The sequence below is a fragment of the Rhynchophorus ferrugineus genome, unplaced genomic scaffold (genome assembly GCF_030347505.1).
Source record: "Rhynchophorus ferrugineus isolate W39M unplaced genomic scaffold, kcgeb_rfMv2 rfM3, whole genome shotgun sequence".
In the NCBI taxonomy this organism is placed as follows: Eukaryota; Metazoa; Arthropoda; class Insecta; order Coleoptera; family Curculionidae; genus Rhynchophorus; species Rhynchophorus ferrugineus.
In genome coordinates, this window is record NW_027472582.1 from 72,933,276 (window position 1) to 72,959,382 (window position 26,107).

Here is a 26,107-nt window from a genome sequence, read left to right on the forward strand (position 1 = left end):
AACACCATCTGTTTTTTTTGTCGTTTTTTTCCCTCAAGGCAACTGAACAATTAAATTGTCAAACAGAAAACTTCGTAGTAGATATTCAACAAGCCGCTTGGAATAATACTTCAGAAACTAAGAGTACAAAAAAAATAACGTAAAAATGACAACAAAACAGTTGACCTGAAAATAAAGACACTTTAAACAATATAACACAAAGACTGAAAAGGGAAATACTGGAAATTAAAAACAAATCCATAAACGACTATCTGAGAAATTTAGCAGATGATAAAGAAACTGATTATTCACTCTGAAAAGTCACGAAATATGTAAAACGCTCAAGGCTACTCATAATGTGACAATCACCAAAAAGCAGTAGCATTTGCCGAATCTCTAGAAAAATCTTCCAAACCAAACGAAACTAATATTGAATATAATTTGCCGGACATAGAAGCTGAGCATTCGATGATTGAATTAGTCACGTCGAAAGAGCTAACCAAAGTTATTAAAACTGACATTAATCCCAGAAAATGGCTATGAAAAACCAGGCTATGATTTAATAGCAGGAGAATTACTGCAAAACTACCAAGAAAGGGAATTATAAAACTCACCAACTTGATCAATACAGCATTTAGATTAAAACATGTCCCAGGCATTTGGAAGATTGCGGAAATTATAATGATCCCAAAACCTGGAAAGTCACCAAACGAAATAAAAGCCTATAGACCTATATCACTGCTGCCAGTAATATCTAAGGTTTTTGAAGAACTTCTGTTGAAAAGAATAAAACCGATCATAGAGAGAACAAATCTAATGCCAACACACCAGTTTAGGTTTATTAACAAGCATTCAACAATTGACTAGATCCACAAAACAAGAGATGTTATTGAAAAAGCATATGAAAATAAAAAAGTATGCTCAGCTATATTCTTAGATGTATCACAAGCCTTCGATAAGGTTTTAACATGAAGGCCTTGTTCATAAGCTACGGAAAACGTTAACAAAACAACACACCGAACTACTAAAATCATGCATTACAGCCAGAATGTTTAGAGTAAAATAAGAAAAAGCTTACTCTACAATAAAAGAAGTTAAAGCAGGTGTACCACAAGGACGTATACTGGCACCAATACGATGGCTACATTTGCTGATAATACTGCAATTATTCGGAGACAATAGTGTAGAAACCAGACGAAAATTACAACAGGAAAGTGACAATATAAATAATTAGACGCAAGCTTGGAAAATATAAATTAACGGAACTAAATCTGTGCATGTGCAGTTCACCTACAATCAGACCGTACAAGCACCAATAAAATTAAGTAATACTATCATTCCACATAGCAAAAATGCTAAAGATCTTGAAATGAACCTTGATGCAAAACTTCGCTGGAAGGAACATATAAAGAAGAAAAGAAAAGAACTGGAATTGAAATATAAGAAAATCTATTGGCTAATAGGAAGAAAATCATAATTATCAGTACATAATAAATTGCTGTTATATAAGCAAATACTGAAACCATATGGACATACGGAGTTCAATTATGGGGATGTTCTGCAAAGAGTAACATAAACAAAATACATTTTTTTCTGAACCAAGTCCTCAGAAGTATTGTGGACACACCTGAATACTACGCAGTCAGTGAAGAAATCAAGAGAATTGCAAGGGGGCATGAAGAAAGACTCCATTCTTATGAGAATATTTTTTCTTCATTTTTATTTTATATCGTTAATAAATAACGACCATGTAAACACCACTGTATCATTTCGTCTTACCTCCATTCACCAAGCTATATAATTTACCCTAAAAATTTAATAATTAAATAATAAAAAAATATATTTTTCGCCAAATTACAGGTATAAAATTTCGAATTACCAATTTTTTAGCATTTTTTTTAACTAGTAAAAATCTAAACTTCGTAAATCGATTGAGTGGTACTTGAGATACCATATCAATTCATTGTGCAAGAAGTTACCAAGATAAAAGCGCGTTTAAAGTTTTGTTTTTATATGTCGCGTTACTTTAGCATCACTCTCTCCGAAAGAATAAAAATTTGGAAACATTTTCTTAATAACACATTTTTAAAGAATTGAGCTGTAAAAATACGAAAAAAACTTCCGAAAAAAACCCAGGAAAGGTTGCCACACTCGATAAAATCATATCAGCCGATTTATAATCGGGGCTAATGCAGGTGGAGGCTTCCGGAGATCTAGAGGAGGAATGGTGGCCAGCCAGGGAGTCGAAACGTCGTCCACGTCTTCGACACAACACCCTCATCACAATGCCGACGTTTATTGTTCGCCGCCATTTCATTCCACATACGGCGAATTCTTCCCTGGGGAGCATTACTATATGCCGAGCGGTCATCCAGATATCTGTCCGCACTTGCATATCCAGAGTGAATATGGTAAGTACACGTCTGGCACTAAAACTTGTCCAATAAAATATCCACAGCCTATTTATACAAGGGCCACTATTTATATTTCGGGAATAGGAAAAAAAACAAATAGTTAAGCTACGAATATATTTTTATTGTTTTTCAAAGTACTCACGACCATGATCGATATACTTTTGCATACGCTTAAACCAATTTTCAAAGCATTTATTCCATTCCGAATAAGGTATCTTCAAAACATGATTTTTGAACGCTTCAATAATTTCTTCTAGCGATGAAAATCGTTGACCACGTAGTTTATTCTTCACGGATGGAAACAAAAAGAAGTCATTGGGTGCCAAATCAGGGCTGTACGGATGACCCATCAATTCGACGTTTTGAGTGCTCAGATAGTCTGTCGTTTGAGCCGATGCGTATGCGCCGCATTGTCATGATGAAAAACAATCCGGCGTCTCTTGTTTGTTTTCCTTATTTCACCACAAAAAAATGGTTGTGTACCAATCAGAATTTACTGTTCTACGGTCCTCTAGAGACACTGTTGCAATATGACCAGTTTTACCGAAGAAACAGGCCACCATTTTCCTTGAAGTGCTTCGTGCGCGAACAATTTTTGTTGGATTTGTTTCATCTTGGAACACCCATACAGTCGGCTGCTTACTTTCAGGCTCATACGAATATATCCATGATTCGTCACCTGTCAGGATTTTATAAACGTCTTTCGAAGCACCGCAATTGAATTTTTTAAGAATTTCTTTACACCAATCGACACGAGTCTTTTTTTGAGTGATTGTCAAATTGCGTGGGATCCAACGCGAACATGTTGGTGGAACTAATGCTTAAGGATGCTTCAATCTCACAGTACATGACGATCTTGCTTAATCATTTCGCACACAGCATCGATGTTTTCTGGCACAACAACCGATTTTGGACGACCTTCACGAAACTAGTCGAACAGCGAACTACGAAGACGATTGAATTCACTTAACCAGCGATACACGGTGGTTTTTGATGGAGCTTCATCGCCAAAAGTCAAATTAAGTGGACTGATGCATTCTGATCGTGATAATCCACGTCGAAAATGGTAAAAAATCTTCGCACGAAAATATTCACGATTCAGTTCCTATTTTTGCTGAGACAAAACTTTCACCTAAATTTAAAATAAACAAATAGCGTCCGTGCGACAAAATATTCTGAGTACGTATATCATCAAAAATGTCAAACTTTATGATGGTACCGTCAGATGGACTCACATAACAACAGTGTTACCAAGTGAATAATTTTGACTCTGATATATAACAATTGTTTTAATAACAAAAATATAATTTATATGTTCTACATCTAATACATATATTATCGAAATACTTATGTTTACATTGAGCCATTTTGCTCACCACCTATGAGGCAAAGTTCCAGGCGTGTTTTTTATATAGTGGTGTCCCCTGGAGGCATAATCCACTTAATTGACAATCGTATATCTAAGGAATGTATTTTATTTTCATTAGAGAGCATATTTACCTTTTTACATTTAATTTTTGTTTTCTTCGTTGCAGTGTCTCCTTGTCAAATCATTTTAATATCACTATATTTCTTCTTAGTTTTTTCTATTACTACCTATGTTCATTTTTCTGGTTAAAATTAGATTTAATTACTGAATTGTCGCTAATACATTTACCATAAATCCTGAATATATACATTCTAACCAAATGTTCCTGTATTCTGAACAACTACATACATATCTTTTAAATATCTATAATACGATTTTCTACATTTATCCTAGTACATTAATTATGTGCTTACCTTTAGTTGTTTCCGCTCTTGTTCATCGCCCTCTATTGGTGATTATCAACTTTCAATTATAATCATCTTGTAATAAACATTTGTTCATGATTTGTCAATTTCTTCTTCTGTATATCTAATGGAGTCTTTGCAAACTAAAGGTGTTATTATGGACAGTTCTTCTTTCCACATATCCAAAGAGTTCTTGTTTGTATATCCTTCCTAATCTGCACGTCCATTGTAGTAATTCTTTAACACACCCCATATCAGTTCAATTGGAGTCAATATGCAGTGTGTAGCGAATTGAGGCATGTCGAATTTTACATCGTGGAATAACGGTCCACAAAATACCCAGAAATATAATCCCAGATGTTGAACACGGGCGGGGTGCCAATTGGAACACGACACCGAATAGCTGGCGGCAACCCCGAGACGTTTATCTGGGATATTATTGAAGGGTATTTCGGTCATTCAGTGCTCAACCCTCGTTTGGTTAAGACGTGCCACCATCGACTGCCCAAGCCTCGTCATCAGGTAACTCCGCTGCCATCCGTTTTATTATTTGATATTTTCACATTTTTTTTATATTGCCAATAAATAACGGTCACATTATGTAAACACCACTGTTTCATTTTGATTTACCTCCATTCACCGAGCCACATCATTTTTACCCTAAAGTGGTGACCCCGACGTGATCTTTCGCGATATTGGGTTTGGACTCGTGAATGGAGGGTGCGTGGAACATGGTGTATTTTACGTGACCGTTATATTTTTTTTGTTTCAAAATTTTAAATATTTTTAATTCGATTCGTTTTCAATTTTACCTTCAAGATTCATTTTCATTTTATTCCGATTAATTTCATTATTTCCAATTATTGTTTTAAAATTTTTTTTTGTCAAAATTTTTATTTCACAATCTTTTGGAATATTTTTACATCACTGCTTAATCATCAGCGTCTCGGCTAAACATTTCTTTCGGCGCTATGTTTAAATCATAATGTCTTCCTTCGCTCGCCGTCTCCGTCTTAATGGCAGATATCTTGATTTGAAAGGCTTTGGGCAGCTTCGGTCGGATACCGTCGTTATTTGTTTTTTATGAATTAACCTAACGTATGTGACTACGGATTAGTCACAGAGCAGCTCCAGAAGCTAGGTACCGATTGCAGTCACCGTAGACTCGTTATGTCTTCGCCGAAGTACCAGAATTGCTAACGTCTCGTCGTCGAAGAAAATAAGCTACCACGTCGTCGAACAGTCGATCCTCCCACAGCGTCGATTACGGGAGCCCTGTCTGAAGAATAGCTTGTTTTCAACGTCGTCGATGGACCACATTCAAGTGCCAAAGCGACGATGATGCAACGGTATCTGTAGGACCGGAAGATATCAACAGCCGTACCAGATCGCAACCGTTCGAACTATTATATTTTTTCAAAGCCCATTTTACACAGCACATTTTGTTTGGTATATATTTTTTTTGTATTGATATTTTTTTTTTCAAACATTTTTGTAGTTTTGTTACTTGAAATAATTTTATGTAAAATTCTGGCAGGGGAGTATTGTAGCGAATTGAGGCATGTCGAATTTTACATCGTGGAATAACGGTCCACAAAATACCCAGAAATATAATCCCAGATGTTGAACACGGGCGGGGTGCCAATTGGAACACAACACCGAATAGCTGGCGGCAACCCCGAGACGTTTATCTGGGATATTATTGAAGGGTATTTCGGTCATTCAGTGCTCAACCCTCGTTTGGTTAAGACGTGCCACCATCGACTGCCAAGGCCTCGTCATCAGGTAACTCCGCTGCCATCCGTTTTATTATTTGATATTTTCACATTTTTTTTATATTGCCAATAAATAACGGTCACATTATGTAAACACCACTGTTTCATTTTGATTTACCTCCATTCACCGAGCCACATCATTTTTACCCTAAAAGTGTAATACTCTGTGGTCATATTGTTCAGCCTTGTGAACTACTGTGCATTTTTGTTCAGGAATATTTCTAAAAAAAATAATTCATTTATATTTACCATGTAACAATTTGAAATAGCTCACTCTTTAACATGGTATATAACACATTTAACAATAACTGATAGTTCCTCCACGTTCTTTAACACCTGATTTTCAAACCAGAGCAAAAGCATATTATGGTTCATTTCTCCATAATAAAATAAAACCATTCCAGTTTTCTGCATGAAGAACGATATATCTGCAATGAATTTCTAAAAATATTATAACTAACAAAACCTAATCAAAAGTTTTTCTAACTTTTAGCTTTTTCCGTCAACTTCTACATCTATTTTTTGTTATATTGAAGTTCTTTAAACAAAATTTGCAAGCTAATTAAGTATTGTTTGGGATTCTTTGTTTGTTAACTACCGCACTCAAGTTATATTATGTTAAATCCTATCTTTTCATTGATGAGTCATGATATTCATGAATGATTGGTTAACAAATATGTTATTACAATACGGTGACGAGGCTCTCTGTAATTACAGTATCCTTGAAGCAAATACAGAATTATAAACTTTTTATGGTATTTTAATGTATTTAAGTAAGAAAAGAATAAGTGACTGTTATCATCATCGTGTATTGTGTTTATGCAGTCATTAGTATTCGAAATTAATAATATTAGCGGTAATAACAATAAACATGTATGTTGTTGAATATACAACTGGTTTTGTTGTATCCTAGAAGTGATGAATTAAGTAGTGAGAAGAATTTCACAAGGTTGTTAGGTAAAAGAAGAAGCACGCAGATTAACTGTGAAATAAAATAATTATATTTGCATTATCATCATGATCATTTACCAGATGTACGGGATTTTTTCGGAATAAATATTGGCCATTTGATAGTATCTTGCCCATCTTTCAGGCAATTTATGGAAGCCATCACAAAAAAATTGTTTGTCCTTCGAGCACTTCTTCGAAATTGGCGAAGTGCTTCTCTACAAGCGCGAATCCCATTGATGCCAAAAGTTGATTGTCGGACAGGGCAAAGTCTGGAGAATATGGCTGGTGCGACAATATTTCCCATCATAGTGCTTCCAACGCTTCCTTGGCCGTTTTGATTTATGAGACAGCGCGTAATCGTGTTGTAAAATCACTTTACCGTGTCTTCGGGTCATTGATCATTTGTTTTCGGTAGCGATTACTATTAACTGTCTCACCAGGTTTTAACAGTTTGTAATACGCTATATATATAATATAGCTTCCAATAGAAGGGCAAATGGCTACCACTGGACTGAAATGCAGTTTCAGTGATTGCAGGGCAAAAAAAGGGTGTTTTCTGTGGCATATTGTGACCGACGATGAAAAGTCAATCTAGGACAATTCCAAGTACAAGAAGTCGAGGTTTAGTTCAGAATATTCATCTACATTGACACCGATGTTTCATATCTATAATAATAAAGTTTTGCTATGCAAATCAATTTAACAAGGTATACTGAAGGAAAGCAGATATCTACCGACGTAAACTAAACAAATTGAACAACATATTGCTGAAAATAGACCAACAATAGCGAGCCAAAAAAGCGGAGTAAACCTCATATTACCAGAAATATGGAAAAAGTTGTAGAAAATAATGGAAAATATTTTCAATAACTCTTACAACAGATGGGCTGAAAAGTCCCGGACGTAACAAAGGAAGCGCAGTTTCATTTGTTCAAAATTGGCTCTATTCATCAACTTAATCTCACTTGTTGTAGAACGATTTTATCTTTTGCCTCAAAATAGGCCTCAGTTCTAGAGATAACCTCTTCATTCGAGCGAAATTTCTTACGGATGAACATTTTTTATGTCTGCGAACAGCCGGTAGTCACGGGGAGCCAAATCTGGCAACTACGGTGGATGTGGGAGCAATTCGAAGTTCAATTCATGTAGTTTTGCCATCGTTTTGATTGACTTGTGACACGTTGCGTTGTCTCGATGAAGCAAATTTTTTTCTTTGCCATATGCGGTCCTTCCTTTGTAATTTCGGCCTTCCGATAACGCTATATAATATTCACTGTTGATGGTATTTCCCTTCTCAAGATACGGGTAGTCGATGAATATTACACCACGCACATCCCAAAATACCGAAGCCATAACTTTTTCAGCCGATTGTTGTACTTTCGGGCGCTTTGGACGAGGTTGCTGTCCACTCGTTCTTTTCATCATCAACACGTTCTTTTGATATCTTTACGATGTTAACTAACTCACGCAATTTCACTTTTCGATAATTCAAAACGATTTTGTGATTTTTTTTTATGTTTTCTGGTGTTACCATCTCATTTGAACGTCTACTGCATTGTGCATCATCGGTGTCTCTGCGCCCACGTTTAAAGTCAGCAAACCAACGTGTTATTATTGTTTCTGACGGAGCGGAGTCCTTATACCACTTTTTAAGTCGTTGCATCGCTTGAATGGCATTTTTCCCATCAATGAGCATTGTAAAATTAAAACATGAAATTGTTTTTGATCCATTGTTTTAAAAATAACAAAAGTAGTTTTAATCTTAGCGCAATAACTCATAAATTTATCAGTAGAATATCATGAAATTTTAACAGCTTTCTTCTGAAGATTAGGACTAATTGGAAAGGTGGCGAGTGCAATAAAACTAGCGCCACCTATGACTTTTCAGCCCATGTGTTATTATACCAATTATTCTCAATAGATGCTAGATCAAGTGAAAAAATTTACAGCATGCATGCAAGCACGTATTGTAAGAATAATGAATGTCAGTAAAAATATTGGAAAAAACAAACGTTTTTTTGTTAATCAAAGCAACCCATGCAAGAAATTGTTTTAAATATAATTCTCTCTACAATCCGATATATTTTATCAATTTGAAATTGGTTGTTTAAATTGTTTATCTTAAGACCAAATTATGTTTCGAAATTGAACTCAAATTTGTTTGATTTTTCATACAATCATTCGATATTCGTCCAATTTATCTCAATTAACTGAATGCGACCGTGCTATATCAATAATCAAATCATGTTCAACAAAAATCAAACAAATAAGAGCGTTATCTTTGTTTGTATATTAGTTGAGGTTAAACGCAGAAAGATATCCTCATCTTATTACTAATAATAGCGAAATTGTTTCGACTTTTATTGTATTGGGTGAAGAAATTTCATAGGTCGATTATTTTTGACACGTTTTTATATAAATTAAATTATATTAAGCGCGTTTAAAATAATCGATCTTGTGTAAATTATGAATTATTTCGTAAGTAAATTTTGTATATTAATATAAACTAAAATATTATTCTCTGCTTCTACTTTTAATTACCAGGTATATTGTTAATTTATTTCCCTTTTTTACGGTTTTTTATTTATAATGGATAATTAAAATGTATTTATTCAAAGTATAGTGAATTTGGTTCTATAAATGTTGTCCGTATCTCAAGCAATTTATAAATGCTATTCCAAAAAAAAACAGTTTCTTCTTTTAAATTAACCATTCATCGAGCTATCGAGTAAAAATCAGATAATTTGATGGAGTCGGGTCGGGAGAGTACGGTTGATGCGATGGAGCGTTCCATCCAAATGATTTCATCGCTTTTTGCTGTATAAGACAGCAATAAAAAGAACAGGTATAATCAGGTTGAAATTTTCAAGTGTGTTTTTTGGTTTCTGTCTTTTTTAACTGTCTTAATTCTTAGCTCTTGAACATATCTACCAATATCATTCACGAATATTTGGGTATGAGATAGCTCTGTGCAAAGTGGGTTCCGCGCTAGCTCACTTTTGACCAAAAACAACGACGAGTTGATGATGGAGCAGCGTTTGAAAATGATCAAGCGTAAAAAACTCGAGTTTTTGCGTCGATATGTGACAATGGATGAAACATGGCTCCATCATTTCGCTCCAAAGTCCAGTCCACAGTCATCCGAGTGGACTGCGCACGATGAATCCGCTCCTAAGCGTGGAAAAACGCAACAGTCGGCTGGCAAGGTTTTGGCGTGAGTATTTTGGGACGCGCATGGAATAATTGTCATTGATTACCTTGAGAAAGGAAGGCCCATCAATAACGACTATTACATAGCTTCATAGGACCGTTCGAAGGACGAAATCACCGAAAAACGGCCACATTTGAAGAAAACGAAAGCGCTGCTTCACCAAGATAATGCACAGTGTCAAAAATCCATGAATTGGGCTTCAAATTGCTTCCTTATCCACCGTATTCTCCAGATCTGACCCTCAGTGAATATTTCCTGTACTCAGATCTCAAAAGAATGCTCGCTGGGAGGAAATTTTCGTCGAATGAAGAGGTGATCGCCGAAACTGAGGCCTATTTCCAAGCAAAGGATAAATCGTACTATAAAAATGGTATCAAAAAGTTGGAGGGTCGCTATAAACACTGTATCACCCTTGAAGGGAATTATGTTGAATAAAAAAAAACTAATTTTGTCAAAAAACGTTTTTACTATGGTAGGCCGGGGACTTTTCGATTGATCTGTTAATAAATAAATTTAAAAAAATTCTAACCGACCAACCAATCTGGACATATCTTTTGAAAGAGAACAATACCCATTCACAAAACCTGAACGGAATTATCGAATGACAGACAGACACGCACGCACACACACATGGCGTGGACTCGCTTTAACTTGGTTTAAAACGTTGCGCCAATCCAATGTATTATAGTACGCAGCGTTCTACAAACACGCCTTTCAAGATTTATTAGATAAACTAGATATATTGGATAATTTGTTTACACAGTGTCCCGATCCCCGATAACTGACAACAAAGAGTTGGTTTATTTGTTTTTTAATTTCTCATCTGACGTGCGAGTCGGATGAACGGACGCTTCATCGAGTTGGCTGTTGTTTTAGGAGAATCGGGCGAAAATTGCGATGATTAAGCAAGCGCCCGGAGATGTTACTAATAGGCTATATGAGTGTTATAAATAATCACATAAATAAGGGTTTATTATAATAATACGAGATAAAAAAAGCCGCGTTTTTGCGTCGATATGTGACAATGGGTGAAACATGGCTCCATCATTTCACTTCGAAGTCCAATCGACAGTCATCCGAGTGGACTGCACACGATAAACCCGGTCCAAAGCGTGGACAAGCGCAACAGTCGGCAGGCAAGGTTATGGCGTCTGTACTTTTGGATGCGCATGGAATAATTTTCATTGACTACCTTGAGAAAGGAAGGACCATCAACAGCGACTATTACATAGCGTTATTGGACCGTTTAAAGGACGAAATCGCCGAAAAACGACCGCATTTGAAGAAAAAGAAAGTGCTGCTTCACCAAGACAATGCACCTTGTCGAAAATCCATGAATTGGGCTTCGAATTGCTTCCTCATCCATCGTATTCTCCAGATTTGGTCCCCTGCGACTATTTTCTGTTCTCAGATCTCAAAAGAATACTCGCTGGGAAGAAATTTTCGTCGAATGAAGAGGTGATCGCCCAAACTGAGGCCTATTTTGAAGCAAAGGACAAATCGTACTACAGAAATGGTATGGAAAAGTTGGAGGGTCGCTATAAACAGTGTATCACTACAAAATAAATGGTTTAGCACTGAATGAATGGAAATACCCTTCAATAACATCCCAGATAAACGTCTCGGGGTTGCCGCCAGCTATTCGTTGTCGGGTTCTAGTTGGCGCTGCTGGCACCCCGGCCGTGTTCAACATCTGGGATTGTATTTCTGGGTATTTTGTCGACCGTTGTTCCACTATGTAAAATTCGACATGCCTCAAGGTCGCTACATAACAAAGAGTTTTTTTTTTGGGATGGCATCCATAAATTGCCTGAAAGATGGACAAAATGTATATGATAAAATGACCAATACTTTGAATAAATACATTTTTCCATTTTCTTATAAATTAGGTTTTTTTTTCGAAAAAAATCTACAATGACTTTCAGGTACACCTGGAATAACACAAAATTATTAAAATGATGTATAAATAAGGGAAAGTTGGAGTATTCGATTTATTGAATTAATAAAATCCTAAATTAAGTGTCACAGAAAGGTAACACGACATCCATTGACTGTTAGGCGATACAAAATTCGCGGGATCAGCTAGTAATATACGAAAGTGGTTGATATGAAGAACCAAAATGAGAAAACGGTTTAAAACAAGGCGCGCACAATATCCTAATTAGTTATTGTCAATCTGGTCTTATTATCTCGATAAATTCTAGATTGCTTTGAATAAATAATGTAACTGGGTTAGATAGAAAAGCACAGCTTACATTAAGCGACGATACTTACATAAAGTCTAAGAAAAGTCCATGAGACTTAACCATATCTGACATCTGTTGCGCAACGAGAGCGGTACTGTCTGACCTATATATCACATACAAAGGCGGCGAAGTCTCTTTCTCTACAACTGAAGCACTAATTAACTTCAAACATATTCCTTTTTTGTTATTATGGTGTTTATATTAGTTATGTTTAGTTAATGTGGGTTAGATTTAATGTAATATAACGGGTTTATGGAAAATATATATTAATATTAACACGAAAGCGTACACTGCTTTCTACTTATTTGGCATTCTGTGGCTTTATTGACTTTTAAACGTATTATGAGCTCTTTTTGTTGTGAAATATGTCGATTTTTTTTGTCGATTTGTAACATTTATAACAGGATAAGTCGCAGAGATTGTATTACAAGTTTTTATTATTTTATGACTTAACCAATTTGGCTTAACTTTTTCCAATTTTTGGGATATTCATTTATCAGTTTCACCATTTTCTTATTCTTACTAAATTTCGTTACAGAAACTTACTACAGACAACGTTAAATATCTGGTAATGCATTTTGATCAACGTTTGACATGGAAAAAACATATAGGGACAAAACTCAAACAGGTTGGGCTTAAACTAAACCAAATGTATTGGCTGATCGTAAATCTAAACTATCATAAGATAACAAGGTTTTACTGTATAAGTCAATACTTGGGCCCATTTAGACCTATGGTATTGAACTGTGGGGTACTACTACCAAATCTAACATAGATATCCTCCAGAGGTTCCAGAATAAAGTGTTACGAGTCATCGTCGATGCCCCATGTTACGTGTCCGACAAACTGATTCAGCATATCCCCTTAGAACCTATAACAAATGTGATTGGAAGTGCTAGTGCGAAGTACACTATGAAAGACTATTAGTGCATCCCACTACACTCGCCAAACGGTTAAGTGTGCGCGATGACACTGAAGTGCGTTAATAGACACATAGAGTGAGATTTAATAATCTCTAGAATAAGTTAGAATAGTCTTTAGAATAAGTTTGGATAGACTTTAAAATAAGTTAGAATAGTATCTACAATAAGATTTAGGTTATATGTTGTACAGCAGATCACTTGCCAAAGTGATCTTCTACATGCCAGGATGGTTATATTATATAACGGAAATCATATAAGAATACTTATTGCCCACGGGCGGATTATTGGCGTTCTAAGAGATTAAGAATAAAAAAATGTTTTATTTTTCTGGTTCTTCACTTATTGAAAGATTTTAGTCAGAGCACCCGTATTAATATTCAGTGCAGATACAACACGCTAAAAATATTTCCAGTATAAACCCTAGTAATTTAACTTTTAATAGTATAATAGTAATTAATGACAAATAGTGAGAGCAATTTGAAATTTGCAAAAACATGCAAAGCGCCAAGACAGTAATGCCCCTTGGTAACCTAACCTCTGATTATTATCACTAATGGTTTCTAGAATTTTATAAACATTTGACAACCGGGGACATTTTATAGTCTAATTCACTTGCAGTTTTGGACACATTTTCAACTAGAATAAAATTATGACGAAAGATACGGCCTGATGTTCAAACGAATTTACAAAGTTCGACGTCGTAAAAATATGGAATAAAAATTTTCATAAATAACTTTGACTTTAAACATGTTATTAAAAGTAAAACCGTTTGTTGTCAACAGCGAGAATTTATGCACTTAATATAACGAATTTACAGCATCACAAGTCCGAAATTACTTCCATATCAATGGATTAGCACGGTACGAGGTTCTAATACCACTTCAGTCGTCAGTAGCAACAAATATCTGATATTTTACGAATCGCAAATTAGCAATTCTAGAAAATCTACCGGAAACTAAGTTTCCTGCTATACAGAATGCAGGAAATTACAATTTGTATGTCTATACACGTATCCGGGACGATTTTTTATATCGATTCGAACAATACTTTTTTGCCTATTTATGTTTTTTTGCTCCCGCTGACTGGTTGTCATGGCAATAATTACATAATTGTATTAAAAAAAACATTAGTTGCTTGATATTGTCTGTCGCCCGTCTGTTAACCACTCCTGATTCGCATGCTGCCGAACGAAGGTCGACTTTCATCGAATAACAAAATTAGATATTGTTCGTATTACGTTTCTTTTCTGTTTTGGTTGTGTGGTTAAAAGTTTCGGTCTTAACACAGCAAAATCTCAATTAAAAACTTAAATTTAGAACTCCTCTGTTCGCTACTAATTAATAAAATATTTCTGCTATTCAAACAATTCTTAAATATAACTTGATTGTATCTGGTCAAAGTCTTCTAGTTGTTCTCTATTTTGAAACAGTGAATTCGTCATTTACAACAGTTAGAAACCATCCAAGAAGACGCCCGGTCTTACCCAGTCTGGTTACTGGCGTGATTGGGATCATTTTTCTTGTCGGATTTTACACTCTTGCTTCGGACAATCACAAATATAAATGTAGGACCATGCCCCAGCAGGATTCGAACCCGCGACTATTGCAACAGTACCTTCCTGTCTTCTTTACCACTGCGCCAAGCCGGCTACAATTAAGAGTACGTAATAAATTGCTATTATACAAGCAAGTATTGAAGTTTATATAAACTGATTATTATATAGACTGATTGCTTACACCGAGGCCTTCAGATACCGATTATCACCCAGGTAATACAATGTCTTGGATAACAGCTGTGTTAATACATATACATTTCCACATCGAAGGCTAAGATAGGGTCGCTGGGTCCTCTTATATTTAAGTGATTGTAAAGACATTGTAGGTTAGTCGACTAATAACAATAGAATAAATAAATTATAACAAATTTCGTATAGTTAAAATACGGCAACGATTATTTTATATTAGCAATGCAATTGGATCATACATATATTATCAAAACACTAGCAAAATATTCTTGTTTTGATTTATTTTATAAGGCACAAGGATTTGGCGATCTGCAAAACATTAATACTTTTATAACACATTCCCTAGATCCAAATGTTGTTAGAGACTTTTGAATCAAAGAGGCTATGGATATGAAATTATAATATAATTGGATACCCATTGGATGAAGAGACTCTAACTGATAATAAAGAATTATTCCCTCGATTTTAAAGTGGCAATAAATATTTCGAAGATAATTGCCATGTTAATGGCCTAACATAAGCAAGAAGTACCATATCACTTAACTAAATGGAACAAAACAGAATTATATTATAAACTGGAGAAACAGTGAATACTAATGGTTAACAATAACAACTGATCAGCAAACAGTAAAACTAGTCAATGAAGTGTTGTAATTACTTGGATTGGAAGTTTTGTCGCACCCGCCATACTCGCCAGGCTTGTCTCCATCCGACTACAATTTTTTCGCATCGATAGGGCACGCTCTTACAAAGCAGCACTTCGCCGATTTCGAGGAAGTTAAGTAATGGCTCGATAAATGGTTTAGCTTTAATGGAAAAGCTATTCTTTTGGAATGAGATGGGCAAGATGTTTAGAATCAGATGGACAATACTTTGAACAAACACATTTTAAACACAACTATCTGTTGTAAATTATGTGTTTTCTTTGGCGAAACCGGCATACTAGGTATACTTCGGATTAAACTATAATTTAAGTTCCACATGTATATTTTTAAGCATTTGCAAAAACAAATCAAATTTTACCCACTTTTGAATGCTATTAAGACTTGTCCCTTAGCCTTTTCGTGAAATTTGTGTCCGCCATTACACAAGTACTGATTTATTGTAATATAAACTCATCTGCAACCATTCAGTAACCATCATATTGGTCTGATTTAGTTCCACCTAACTTTCAAGTACTTAACTCAAAAAACCTCTTCGAGGACATCGATTTTTCTTACCTGTAATCAGTTTTTAAAAATGAAAAATCACCCGTTATTACAAAAGACTAATAAGAAACTATTCGACTAATTTCAAACTGTTTATATAACTATATTTAACATAGTAAAATTTCGACAACAAACATTGACTCTCTTGCAAAGATAATATGCGCAAATTATTCATCAAACTGCGCTTAAAAACCGCATGTACACAATTGACAGATGTACCCATATCAGAAAGGCACGTTGTCTTTGAATAATATAATCTGGGTACTTTTTGATTGCTAATTATATGACAAAAATATTCAGCGGCACGTGCGAATATATAACACTGAAGTTGTTAATAATAGAAATATATTACGGTAAAAATTGTAATCTAATGTTAATACAGATGTGAAATACAGTTTTCTACTTAATATAATTAGTTTAAACGCAGATAAGGTTCACTATTGCTTGATTCATAAAAGTAAACAAACAAGTCAAAAGTCCCTTTATCAGGTAATTTATAAACGCAGCTTTTAATACTGCTCTGAAGAAGGTGACAGTGTAAACGCTAAAAATATGAAGAGCTTTTAAATAAATTACGTGAACTTTTGAAATATTAACTGTGAGAAGATATGTTAAATGCCTTTTGCCGACTTAATTAGGTAAAATATTAAATTGAATCCTTAAAAACAGGTCTTCTAAAAAAACTCATTTGGTTTTGGACAAAATGTCAAACAATATGGGTGGTTAACGTTATATATGTTCAAAACATACAAAATACATTCTGTAGGGACCTTGAGGCATATCGAATTTTACATCGTGGAATAACGGTCAACAAAGTACCCAGAAATATAATCCCAGATATTGAACAAGGGCGGGTAGTCAGCAGCGACAACTAGAATACGTTAACGAATACCTGGCAATCCCGAGACGTTTATCTGGGATGTTATTGAAAGACGACAGTAAAAGACTTCTCCATCCAAGACTATACAAGTTTCTGTTGGCTAGGACTGCACATGCGCACTTGTTCTAATCTAACCTGACAGTTTTCACAACTCGCGTCCTTTTCTACCACGCCTTCCGTACCAAACTTGTGGTTAGATGTCATTTTTAGGTTAATTTTGTATTTACATTTTGTTGAGGTAATATAATTATTTCATAAGCAAAATTAGCAGCAGATAATGCGAAAATAAGTGTATACGGTATGAATTATTAGTAAAATATTATCATTTTATAAGAATAATTTATGTAAGATATGTTAAATAATACGGAAAGAGAACTTATTTGAAGATTATTGTAAAGGTATCTTCTGAAATCTGGTATAACAACAGATCGAATTTTGTCAGACGTAACACAAATAGATACCCCACAAATGCAAAGGATAAATATCAATAATAAAGATTAAGTATCCTATTTAATAAAAAATTACAACATCAATTCAGTTAGAAATCCTAATGAAATGATTCCTGTTGATTTAATCAAATAAAATAAAAGAATGGAATGCAAATGGGAAAAATTTTGTATACTTTTATAAACGATCTGTTATGTATCTGACCACCGTTCAGTTGCCACCCTCGACTGCCCAAGCCTCGTCTCCAGGTAATACCGCTGCCATCCGTTTTTATCTATTTTGTATTTTCTACATTTTTTTACATTACCAATAAATAACAAGCACAAGTGTAAACACCACTGTTTCATTTCGTTTTACCTCCATTCACCAAGCCATATAACTTACCCCAAATTCTGTTCACGGTTTTATTCATCATTATATTTTTGATCAAAATTCTATCTGCTCGAAAACAACGACTTCATAATTGTCCTAGTTCAGAACTTCCTTATTTCTAAAACTAAAGAGCCATACAAAAAGCTTTCTCCAACATTCTTAAGAACATACAAGAAGTTTTTTGTTACGAAATTATCAATTTAAGGACAAAAGTTACCTTTTCAACCAAAAACATTTAAACCAAATGATAAATAATTGTCATTAGTTATAAAAAACATATTCACAATAATGCAATGAAAAAACTCTGTCTAATATAATGGTTGAAGCGCAAAAGTTCGTCTGTGGTTTGACTCGTAATTCATTAGAGCAGATGTTGTTTTAATACCAGACTAAACAGTGTTGGTAATGTATACAAATATGAAGCTTATTAAATAATAGTTTGACTATAACGTTGTTGTTGGTGCAAAGAGATTTACAATCATTATTTACATAGATCAGAATAAATATTATAGCATTATATTTGGAGTAATTTTTTCTTCATTTTTTTTATTTAATAACTGCATTTTCTTCTCATGCAGTTGCTATGTTAATGCCCATTATCTTTTTCTCAGAAAATTCTTTTTTCAGTTAAAATAAAGTTGTTTTGAAGCAGTTCCCCAGAAACTCATAGGCCAAATAAAGGACTATATTAAATTATCTTTACAAATGTATCTGCCGAAGAACAACTCCCTAAGAGGCTCTGAGGGAAATCAAGGAAGTAAAAGCAGATTACGGTATTATCCACGCAACCGTCTTGAAACATCTATCTCACAAGGGAATGATCAACCTAGTCAAAATATTTAATGCCTGCTTTCGAAAGGGTCGAATATTTTCCAGAAAAATGTAAAATTGTCCAAGTCGTAGTGATGCCTAAACCGGGCAAACCGCTACAGGAGAGGGCCTCGTATAGAACGATAAACCTCCTACCAGTACTAAACAACATATTCCCCAATCGCCGATTTGGATTCGGAGAAAAGCAATGCATAATTAAACAAGTACATCGCACTGTAGGCATAAGTCAAGCCATTGGCAAGATCTGCCATTATGGATTGGCATACAAAGTCATTTCACATTAATGCTACCACATATTCTTATCCTACCTTAACCGAAGAAGTGTTCTGCTGTACACGAAATAGACTCAGGGGTCCCTCAGGGCAGCATACTGGGACTGTTTAATGAGCACATAATAACCGCGGCCTTCGCTGACGTCAGTACATTCTAACCCAAAAACTGCTTCATCCCAAATGTAATGCCAAATGAAATAGAAAAATGGTTTAAACAGTGGAGAAAAATACAAACGAAACCTGCCCTTCGGTAAATGTATACAAAAAAGACCTCCCGCAATAGGATCACACTTGGGTCTTTACTTGGATTGAATATCAACTAGGTACAAGCACATCTGCATAAGTGTAAACAACTTGACAGCAAATTCGTCAGTGTGAATTGATCACACAGGTCGCCATACCCATTTAAGTAACAGAGGCAAAGTGATCATATACAAAGTCATCATTAAGGCATGCCGTTCTGGACATACGGTATTCAACTATGGGACAACTACTTCCTCCTTGATCACACTGCACATCCATTATTGCTTGTGTTAAGGTAGTAACAGGTCAGTTGAAAAGTGCCCGGCTTACCATAGTAAAACACAGTTTTTTTTGCAAAATTAGTATTTTTGTAGTACGATTTGTCCTTTGCTTCAAAATAGGCCTCAGTTTCGGCTATAACCTCTTCATTTGACGAAAATGTCTTCCTAGCGAGCATTCTTATGAGTTTTGAGAACAGGAAGTAGTCGCTGGGCGCCAGATCTGGAGAATACTGTGGACGAGGAAGCAATTCGAAGCCCAATTTATGAATTTTTGCCATCGTTTTCATTGACTTGTAACACGGTGCATTGTCTTGCTGAAGCAGCACTTTCTTTTTCTTCAAATGCGGCCGTTTTTCGGCAATTACGTCCTTCAAACGGTCCGATAACACTATGTAATAGTCGCTGTTGATGATCCTTCCTTTTTCAAGGTAGTCAATGAAAATTATTCCATCCGATATCTTTAGAGTGTCTGCTATTTCATTCAATTTCAAATTACGGTCATTCAAAATAATTTTGTGGATTTTTTAAATGTTTTCGTTGGTAACAACCTCTTTTGGGCGTCCATTGTGTTCACCGTCTTCGGTGCTCATTTCACCACGTCTAAACTTAGCATACCAATACTTGATGGTTGATTTTCCTGGGGCAGTGTCCGCAAACTCGGCATCAAGCCAAGTTTTTACTTCAACTGTATTTATTTCTTTCAAAAAGCAATATTTTATCAACATGCGAAACTCCATTTTATCCATTTTTTTACAATAACAAAAGTTGCTTCACTAAAAATGCTATAATTCACAAACTAATGATCCGATAGCTGTCAAATTTGTACACGCATCTTTTGAGAGTTAGGACTAACTAAAACACATATCGATTTCGATTCCAGTAGCGTGATCTATGTGTCAGGCCGGAGACTTTTCAATTGACCTGTTAGCCTTCACAACTTTTGCAACAATTGACTCAGCGTTGAGGATGATCTGACGTCTATTACTCACCATTACTGTTTTTTTTTGCAAGAATATTAGTCATATCACATTGAAACATTGTCCATTTGTGGTCGGTAGTCATCCGGTAGGTAAAGAAGGCATAGTTTGGATGGATAATTCATTAGGACATTAAACATTGCAACTAAAATTGTGAAAAGGAGTAAAAATTAAACCATACATCTAATACTTTGATAAATAATTGAGAACTGACTGTTTTTCTTTAACTGATTCCCCGTTGCAAAATATCGTAAAAATGTTACTAGAGAGAACGTTACAAGAGAGAAGAAAATAAATGTCAGTTCCTGAATCTCGCTTACAGCCTTATGAGTATAAAATGCGCGGAATGCAGCTCTGACGTGAAAATGTGAAAGTACTGCGCGAGAGTCCCTGCTTCTAACGTATTTAATTGTGCACGTAACTGCGTTGCAGTTTCCGTCTTGCCAGCGCTTACACTAATACCGTCCGCCAATTACGAAATTAATTACCGTTTTACCACCGAGTTAATTAACCGCTAATTTTCTTATTAATCTAATTACTATTGGAGTAATTAATTATTACGTATTGGAGTTTTCACTCAAGAAAATCAATTACAGGTTGAAATTACCATCTTAGGTCAACAGGAAGTTCCCAAGAATAAAATTTACAGATCTTATTCAAATTATATAGTATTTTTTTAATATTAGGAAGTTTACATAGTCAATTCAAAATAGCAATGATATGGAAAAAGTTGCAATGTTGTGGCAGCTAGCCTGAGTTTTAGTACATGTTAGATTCTGACATATAACAAAATTTTAATATAAATAAAATAATTGAACAAATATTCTATTAAATATAATCTAATACATATATAGAAGAACTTAAAACTACAGTTAATTATAGAGCCACAATAATTTATAGGTTAGAGTTGTTTTATTATATATACATTAAAATTTTTTGCACACTAGTATAGGTAGGGTTTACGTAGTGGTACCCCCCGAAGGCCTAATCCACATAATTAACAATTGTATATCTGAGTAATGCATTTTACTTTTATTAGAAACCATATTTATGTTTTATGCTTAGTTCTTTTTTCTTTTGATGCAATGTATCTTTGTAAAGTCATTATGATATTACTATATTTCTCTTTAGTTTGTCCTGTTACTATCTCTATAAATCTTTAATAGAACAACATTTAATCACTGCATTCTCCTTAATGCATTTGCCATATCTCTCTGCAAAACAGTTAGTGTTATTTCTCTTCTCATACATGTTAACTAAACGTTCATGTATATTCTGAACAATAACACACATGCTCATAAAGCTTTCACACTCTATAATACAATTCCCTGCAACTAAAGTATATTAATTGTATACTGACCTTTAGTTTTTCCTCTTTCATCACCCTGCCTTCGTCAGCATTGAATCATAAACCAACATTCATAAGGTTTTATTCAATCTCTGTCAGTTTCAGAAACACTCATCAAGTGAATAACTTGCTCAAGATACTACCATTTCTCAATTTCTTCTTCAATATGTCTAATCGAGCTCACACAAACCGAAGGTACTATTTTCAACAATGCCTTTTTCCATAAGTCCAGACAGTTCTGGTTTGAATATCCTCCTCGACCTGAATATCTATTGTAATAATTCTTTGTAATACCGCATAGCAACTCAATTGGATTAAAAATGCAGTGATAGGAAGGAAGATGTAATACTCTGTGGTCATAACATTCAGTAATCTGATGTACTATGTATCTTTTCTCGGGCTTATTTCTAGAAAAGTAAAGTACATAAAATGCAATTAAATATTTCATTTATATTTACCGAGTATCAATTTGAAATAGTTCATTCTTTAACAGGATTTCCTTAATTAAACTTATTTTATGTACTTTAATTGCAGCCTTTGTTGGTGCACTTCTTGGGATTTCCCCACCAGTGTACTATATATACGATGGATATGGTGCATTGTACATAACAATAACTCATGGTTCCTCCAAGTACTTTAAAAGCTTATTTTCAAACTACTTCAAAGACAAGTTATGGTTTATTTCTTCACCTTTGAACTTCGAGAAACACTAATACTGCACCAGATATAAAACCATTCCCGTTTCTACACTTAAATCCTATATTATCCAACAATGTATGAAAGGATGTTCTACTTCTCTTATATATATCTTTTGGATTTTTAGGGTTACTTTACAGGCTAACAATTTTCACCTGTTTCGCATACTGTCAAAATATATGTATTTTGTGGCAAAAAAAATTGAAATCTATGTTAAATTACTTTAAAATTTGTATTTTTTGAGATATGAGAAGAAAAACAGAGATCCACTAATTTGTTGAAAATGCACAATTCATTGTATAACTTTAAAACAAAATGCTGTATAAAAATTATTACACTACCATTCCATTCAGCATATAATTCTCAATAATCCCTGCAATTTGCATTAATGTGCGATTATTTTAACAGAAATTGCAGTAAAAAAAGGCTGTATAAAAAGTATTACACTACCATTGTATAACTTTAAAACAAAAGGCTGTATAAAAAGTATTACACTACCATTCGATTCAGCATATAATTCTCTGTAATCCCTGCAATTTTCATTAACCTGCCATTATTTTAACAGAAATTGCAATCAAATCCAAATAGAAAAATTACCAAAATTTAATACCTTACAGATAAAGACAAAACGGCCAAAATGTATGTATTTTCATGCGAAATAAACGAATAACCTGGTTAAATTACTTTGGAAATTATAATTTTTAATATATGTGACATAAACGGACATTTATTTCAAATACACTTTCATTCTATAACTTAAAAATTAAATATAGTACAACATTGTTATGCTATCATTACTTTCGGTTTAAAATTATTTATAATCTTTAAAAAATACGTAAAAAACTATACTTCACAAATTATTCTTGTTTGTTCCCTAGTGAATCACTGAATCAGTGAACATTGAACTTTATTGTGGTTTGTCAACACCAATGGGATCCATCTTTCAGGTTTCGTAGAGTTACCACTACTAAAACGTTGTTACCATAACTACACGCTTCATAATACTTAGTATTGATAATAGAGACACTATACATCGACTACCGCACTTTAGAAGTATATTTCCCTGTTCAAATTCGTACTGTACTATACTGAGTGATTGTGTTATTCGCTAGAGGCTTATCGTTTGGTGTTCGACGATTTTAAAGTCATAAATATCCGTAAAAATTAGACGGGGTAAATCGTATGCCTAATATTTTCGATGATACAGAAACGATTATCATCTCAAAACATATCATAAGGAGAAAAAATCTACTACCTACACATCAGTTTGGGTTGATTGCTAAGCATTCCAACAGTTGACCAGGTGCATAGAACAACAGACGTAATTGAAACAACCTATTAACAGGTATGTTCAACTATATTCTTAACATAGATCTAGCACAAGCCTTCGATAAGTTATGGTATGACGGCCTAGTTCATAAGCTACAGAAAATGTTGCCAAAACAAAAGAGGAAGATAAAGCCTATTTTACAATACAAGAAGCTAAAGTAGATGTATACTAGAAAGTGTACTGTGTGATTTACCACTAATGGAACATATTACGATGGCTCTATTTGCTGATTGTAGTGAGATTATGACTGTCGGAGGTAAGAGAGAAGAAGGCATACAAAAAATTACACAACAGGTTACAATATAAATGAAATAATTACAGTAAATCTGTGTATCTTCAGTTCACCTGTAATCAGATTACATAGGCACCAATAACAATAAATAATGTTATCATTCCATATAGCAACAACTATTATCTATTACAAAATATCTCGGAATGAATCTTGATGCAAAATTTCGCTGGATGAAACATGTAAAATAGAAAATGAAAGAACTGGGCTATATATAGGTAATATAGGAAAATGTACTGATTAATTGGCAGAAAATCGCAATTATTAGTACGTAATATCTTATGTACGTACGTATAATTATCTAGTACGTAATAAGTTGTTATAATACAAGCAAGTATTGAAACCTGCATGGGACATACGGATGTCCAGCGAAATCACTACATAGTATAAAACAAAGTCGCCTTTTCTGTCCCTATATCCCTATGTGCACTTAAATCTTTAAAACTATGCAACGGATTTTGATGCGGTTTTTTTCAATAGATAGAGTGATTCAAGAGGAAGGTTTATATGTATAATACATGCATAATATACTAAGGCAACATTGCTAATTTTAGAGGTTTCTAACGTGATGTCCTAAATTAACCTATTTTTTAGGCTTATTTAGCTATTAGCAAAAACGCTGCCTAACCCTACGAGTTAGATCAAATTAATGTACTACAGTATTGTACACCATAAGAAGGTCTACAAAAAAGTCCGCGATGGTATATGTTTATCTTTTAGGGATAACCCACATTAACCATTTTTATTGTTTACTTTTTACGTGAGAAAATGGCTTATTTACGAAGCTATTTTAAGCAATACGGCATTAATCCTTATCGAATTAAGTACCTTAAATACAGTGTGCAATTAATATAGATCAATATGGTTCCTTACAGCATGTAAATTAAACAAATATTTTCGGAGATATTACAAATTTAAAATTTGCGTTTAAAAATGTGTAATGTAATAAAAATTGTATGAATTTAGATATTCCAAAGATAGCAGGAAATCTTCACAGTAAGTATAGGGGAAGAGGAATTGTTTTAATCCAAATTTAATGCGTGCAGGCCAAGGGCAGTAATGAATGAACCAAAAATACTGGATCGATTTTAATCATGTTTTCATTGAGTGACATAGGCATATATATTTTATGCCCGTGCAAAGTCGGAGCGGGCCGCTATGTTTTTATATACAACGTTCATATTTTTTCTGTAGTGTATTTAATTTAGTATCAGCATTGCACCCGTGCGAAGCCGGGGCGGGTCGCTAGTGTAATATAAATACAAGTGTTCCAGAACAAAGTCCTGAGAAATATTGTAGGTCTACCCAGATACGGCAGTACTAATTACTTTCACCGAGACTTTCAGATACCGATGTCCCTCGGGAAATAAAGTGAATCGCAAGGAAACATGAGGAGAAACTTCATTCTCATGTCAACATCGAGGTATTATAACTCTTGGATAACACGAGAACAGGACACAGGCTCAAAATAATCAAATCATTTGATCTTGTGTAGTGTAATGAGAAATAGCAGTGTTAATACATTAAAGATTGTTACATCAGAGCCTAAGCTAGGGCCAATGAGTCCTCTTAAGTATATACCTGGATTTAAGTTAATTAAGATCATTTGTAAGTTAGTCGGCAATGACTAGTGACTATGTAACAAATAAATAATTAAAAAAACTGTAAAGCATCTTGTATACAAATAAATTTATTCGACCAGCACATAGCGTCGATTCAAGTATCGACTCCAAAGGTCAGCAGGCACGTCGATGTAGCCCGGCAGGGCTTCGGCGTAACGCTAAAGGTCAGTCGCCAGCAACAATAGCTCGCATTGTTGTTCAGCGTTTTGATTAATTGCGATCTTGGCCTGAACGGGAGCTTACGCGAAGCTTTTCGAGAAAACTGGCAAAAATATGGTTTCAATTTGATATAATG

At 34.5% G+C, this 26,107-nt stretch overlaps 1 protein-coding gene across 2 annotated transcripts in view; it reads left to right on the plus strand.

Annotated features, from left to right (window-relative positions):
* The window catches only part of mtgo (miles to go), a 302,612-nt gene that overhangs the window by 189,817 nt on the left and 86,688 nt on the right, over positions 1-26,107 (plus strand). The window contains exon 2 of one of the 2 annotated variants that reach the window (XM_076397620.1): positions 2,175-2,390. The exons of the other annotated variant lie outside the window; for it this stretch is intronic. Coding sequence (XP_076253735.1) covers positions 2,204-2,390 — 187 coding nt within the window. The 5' untranslated portion in view covers positions 2,175-2,203. The remainder of the gene's footprint in view (positions 1-2,174; positions 2,391-26,107) is intronic. 2 annotated transcript variants of the gene reach the window in all.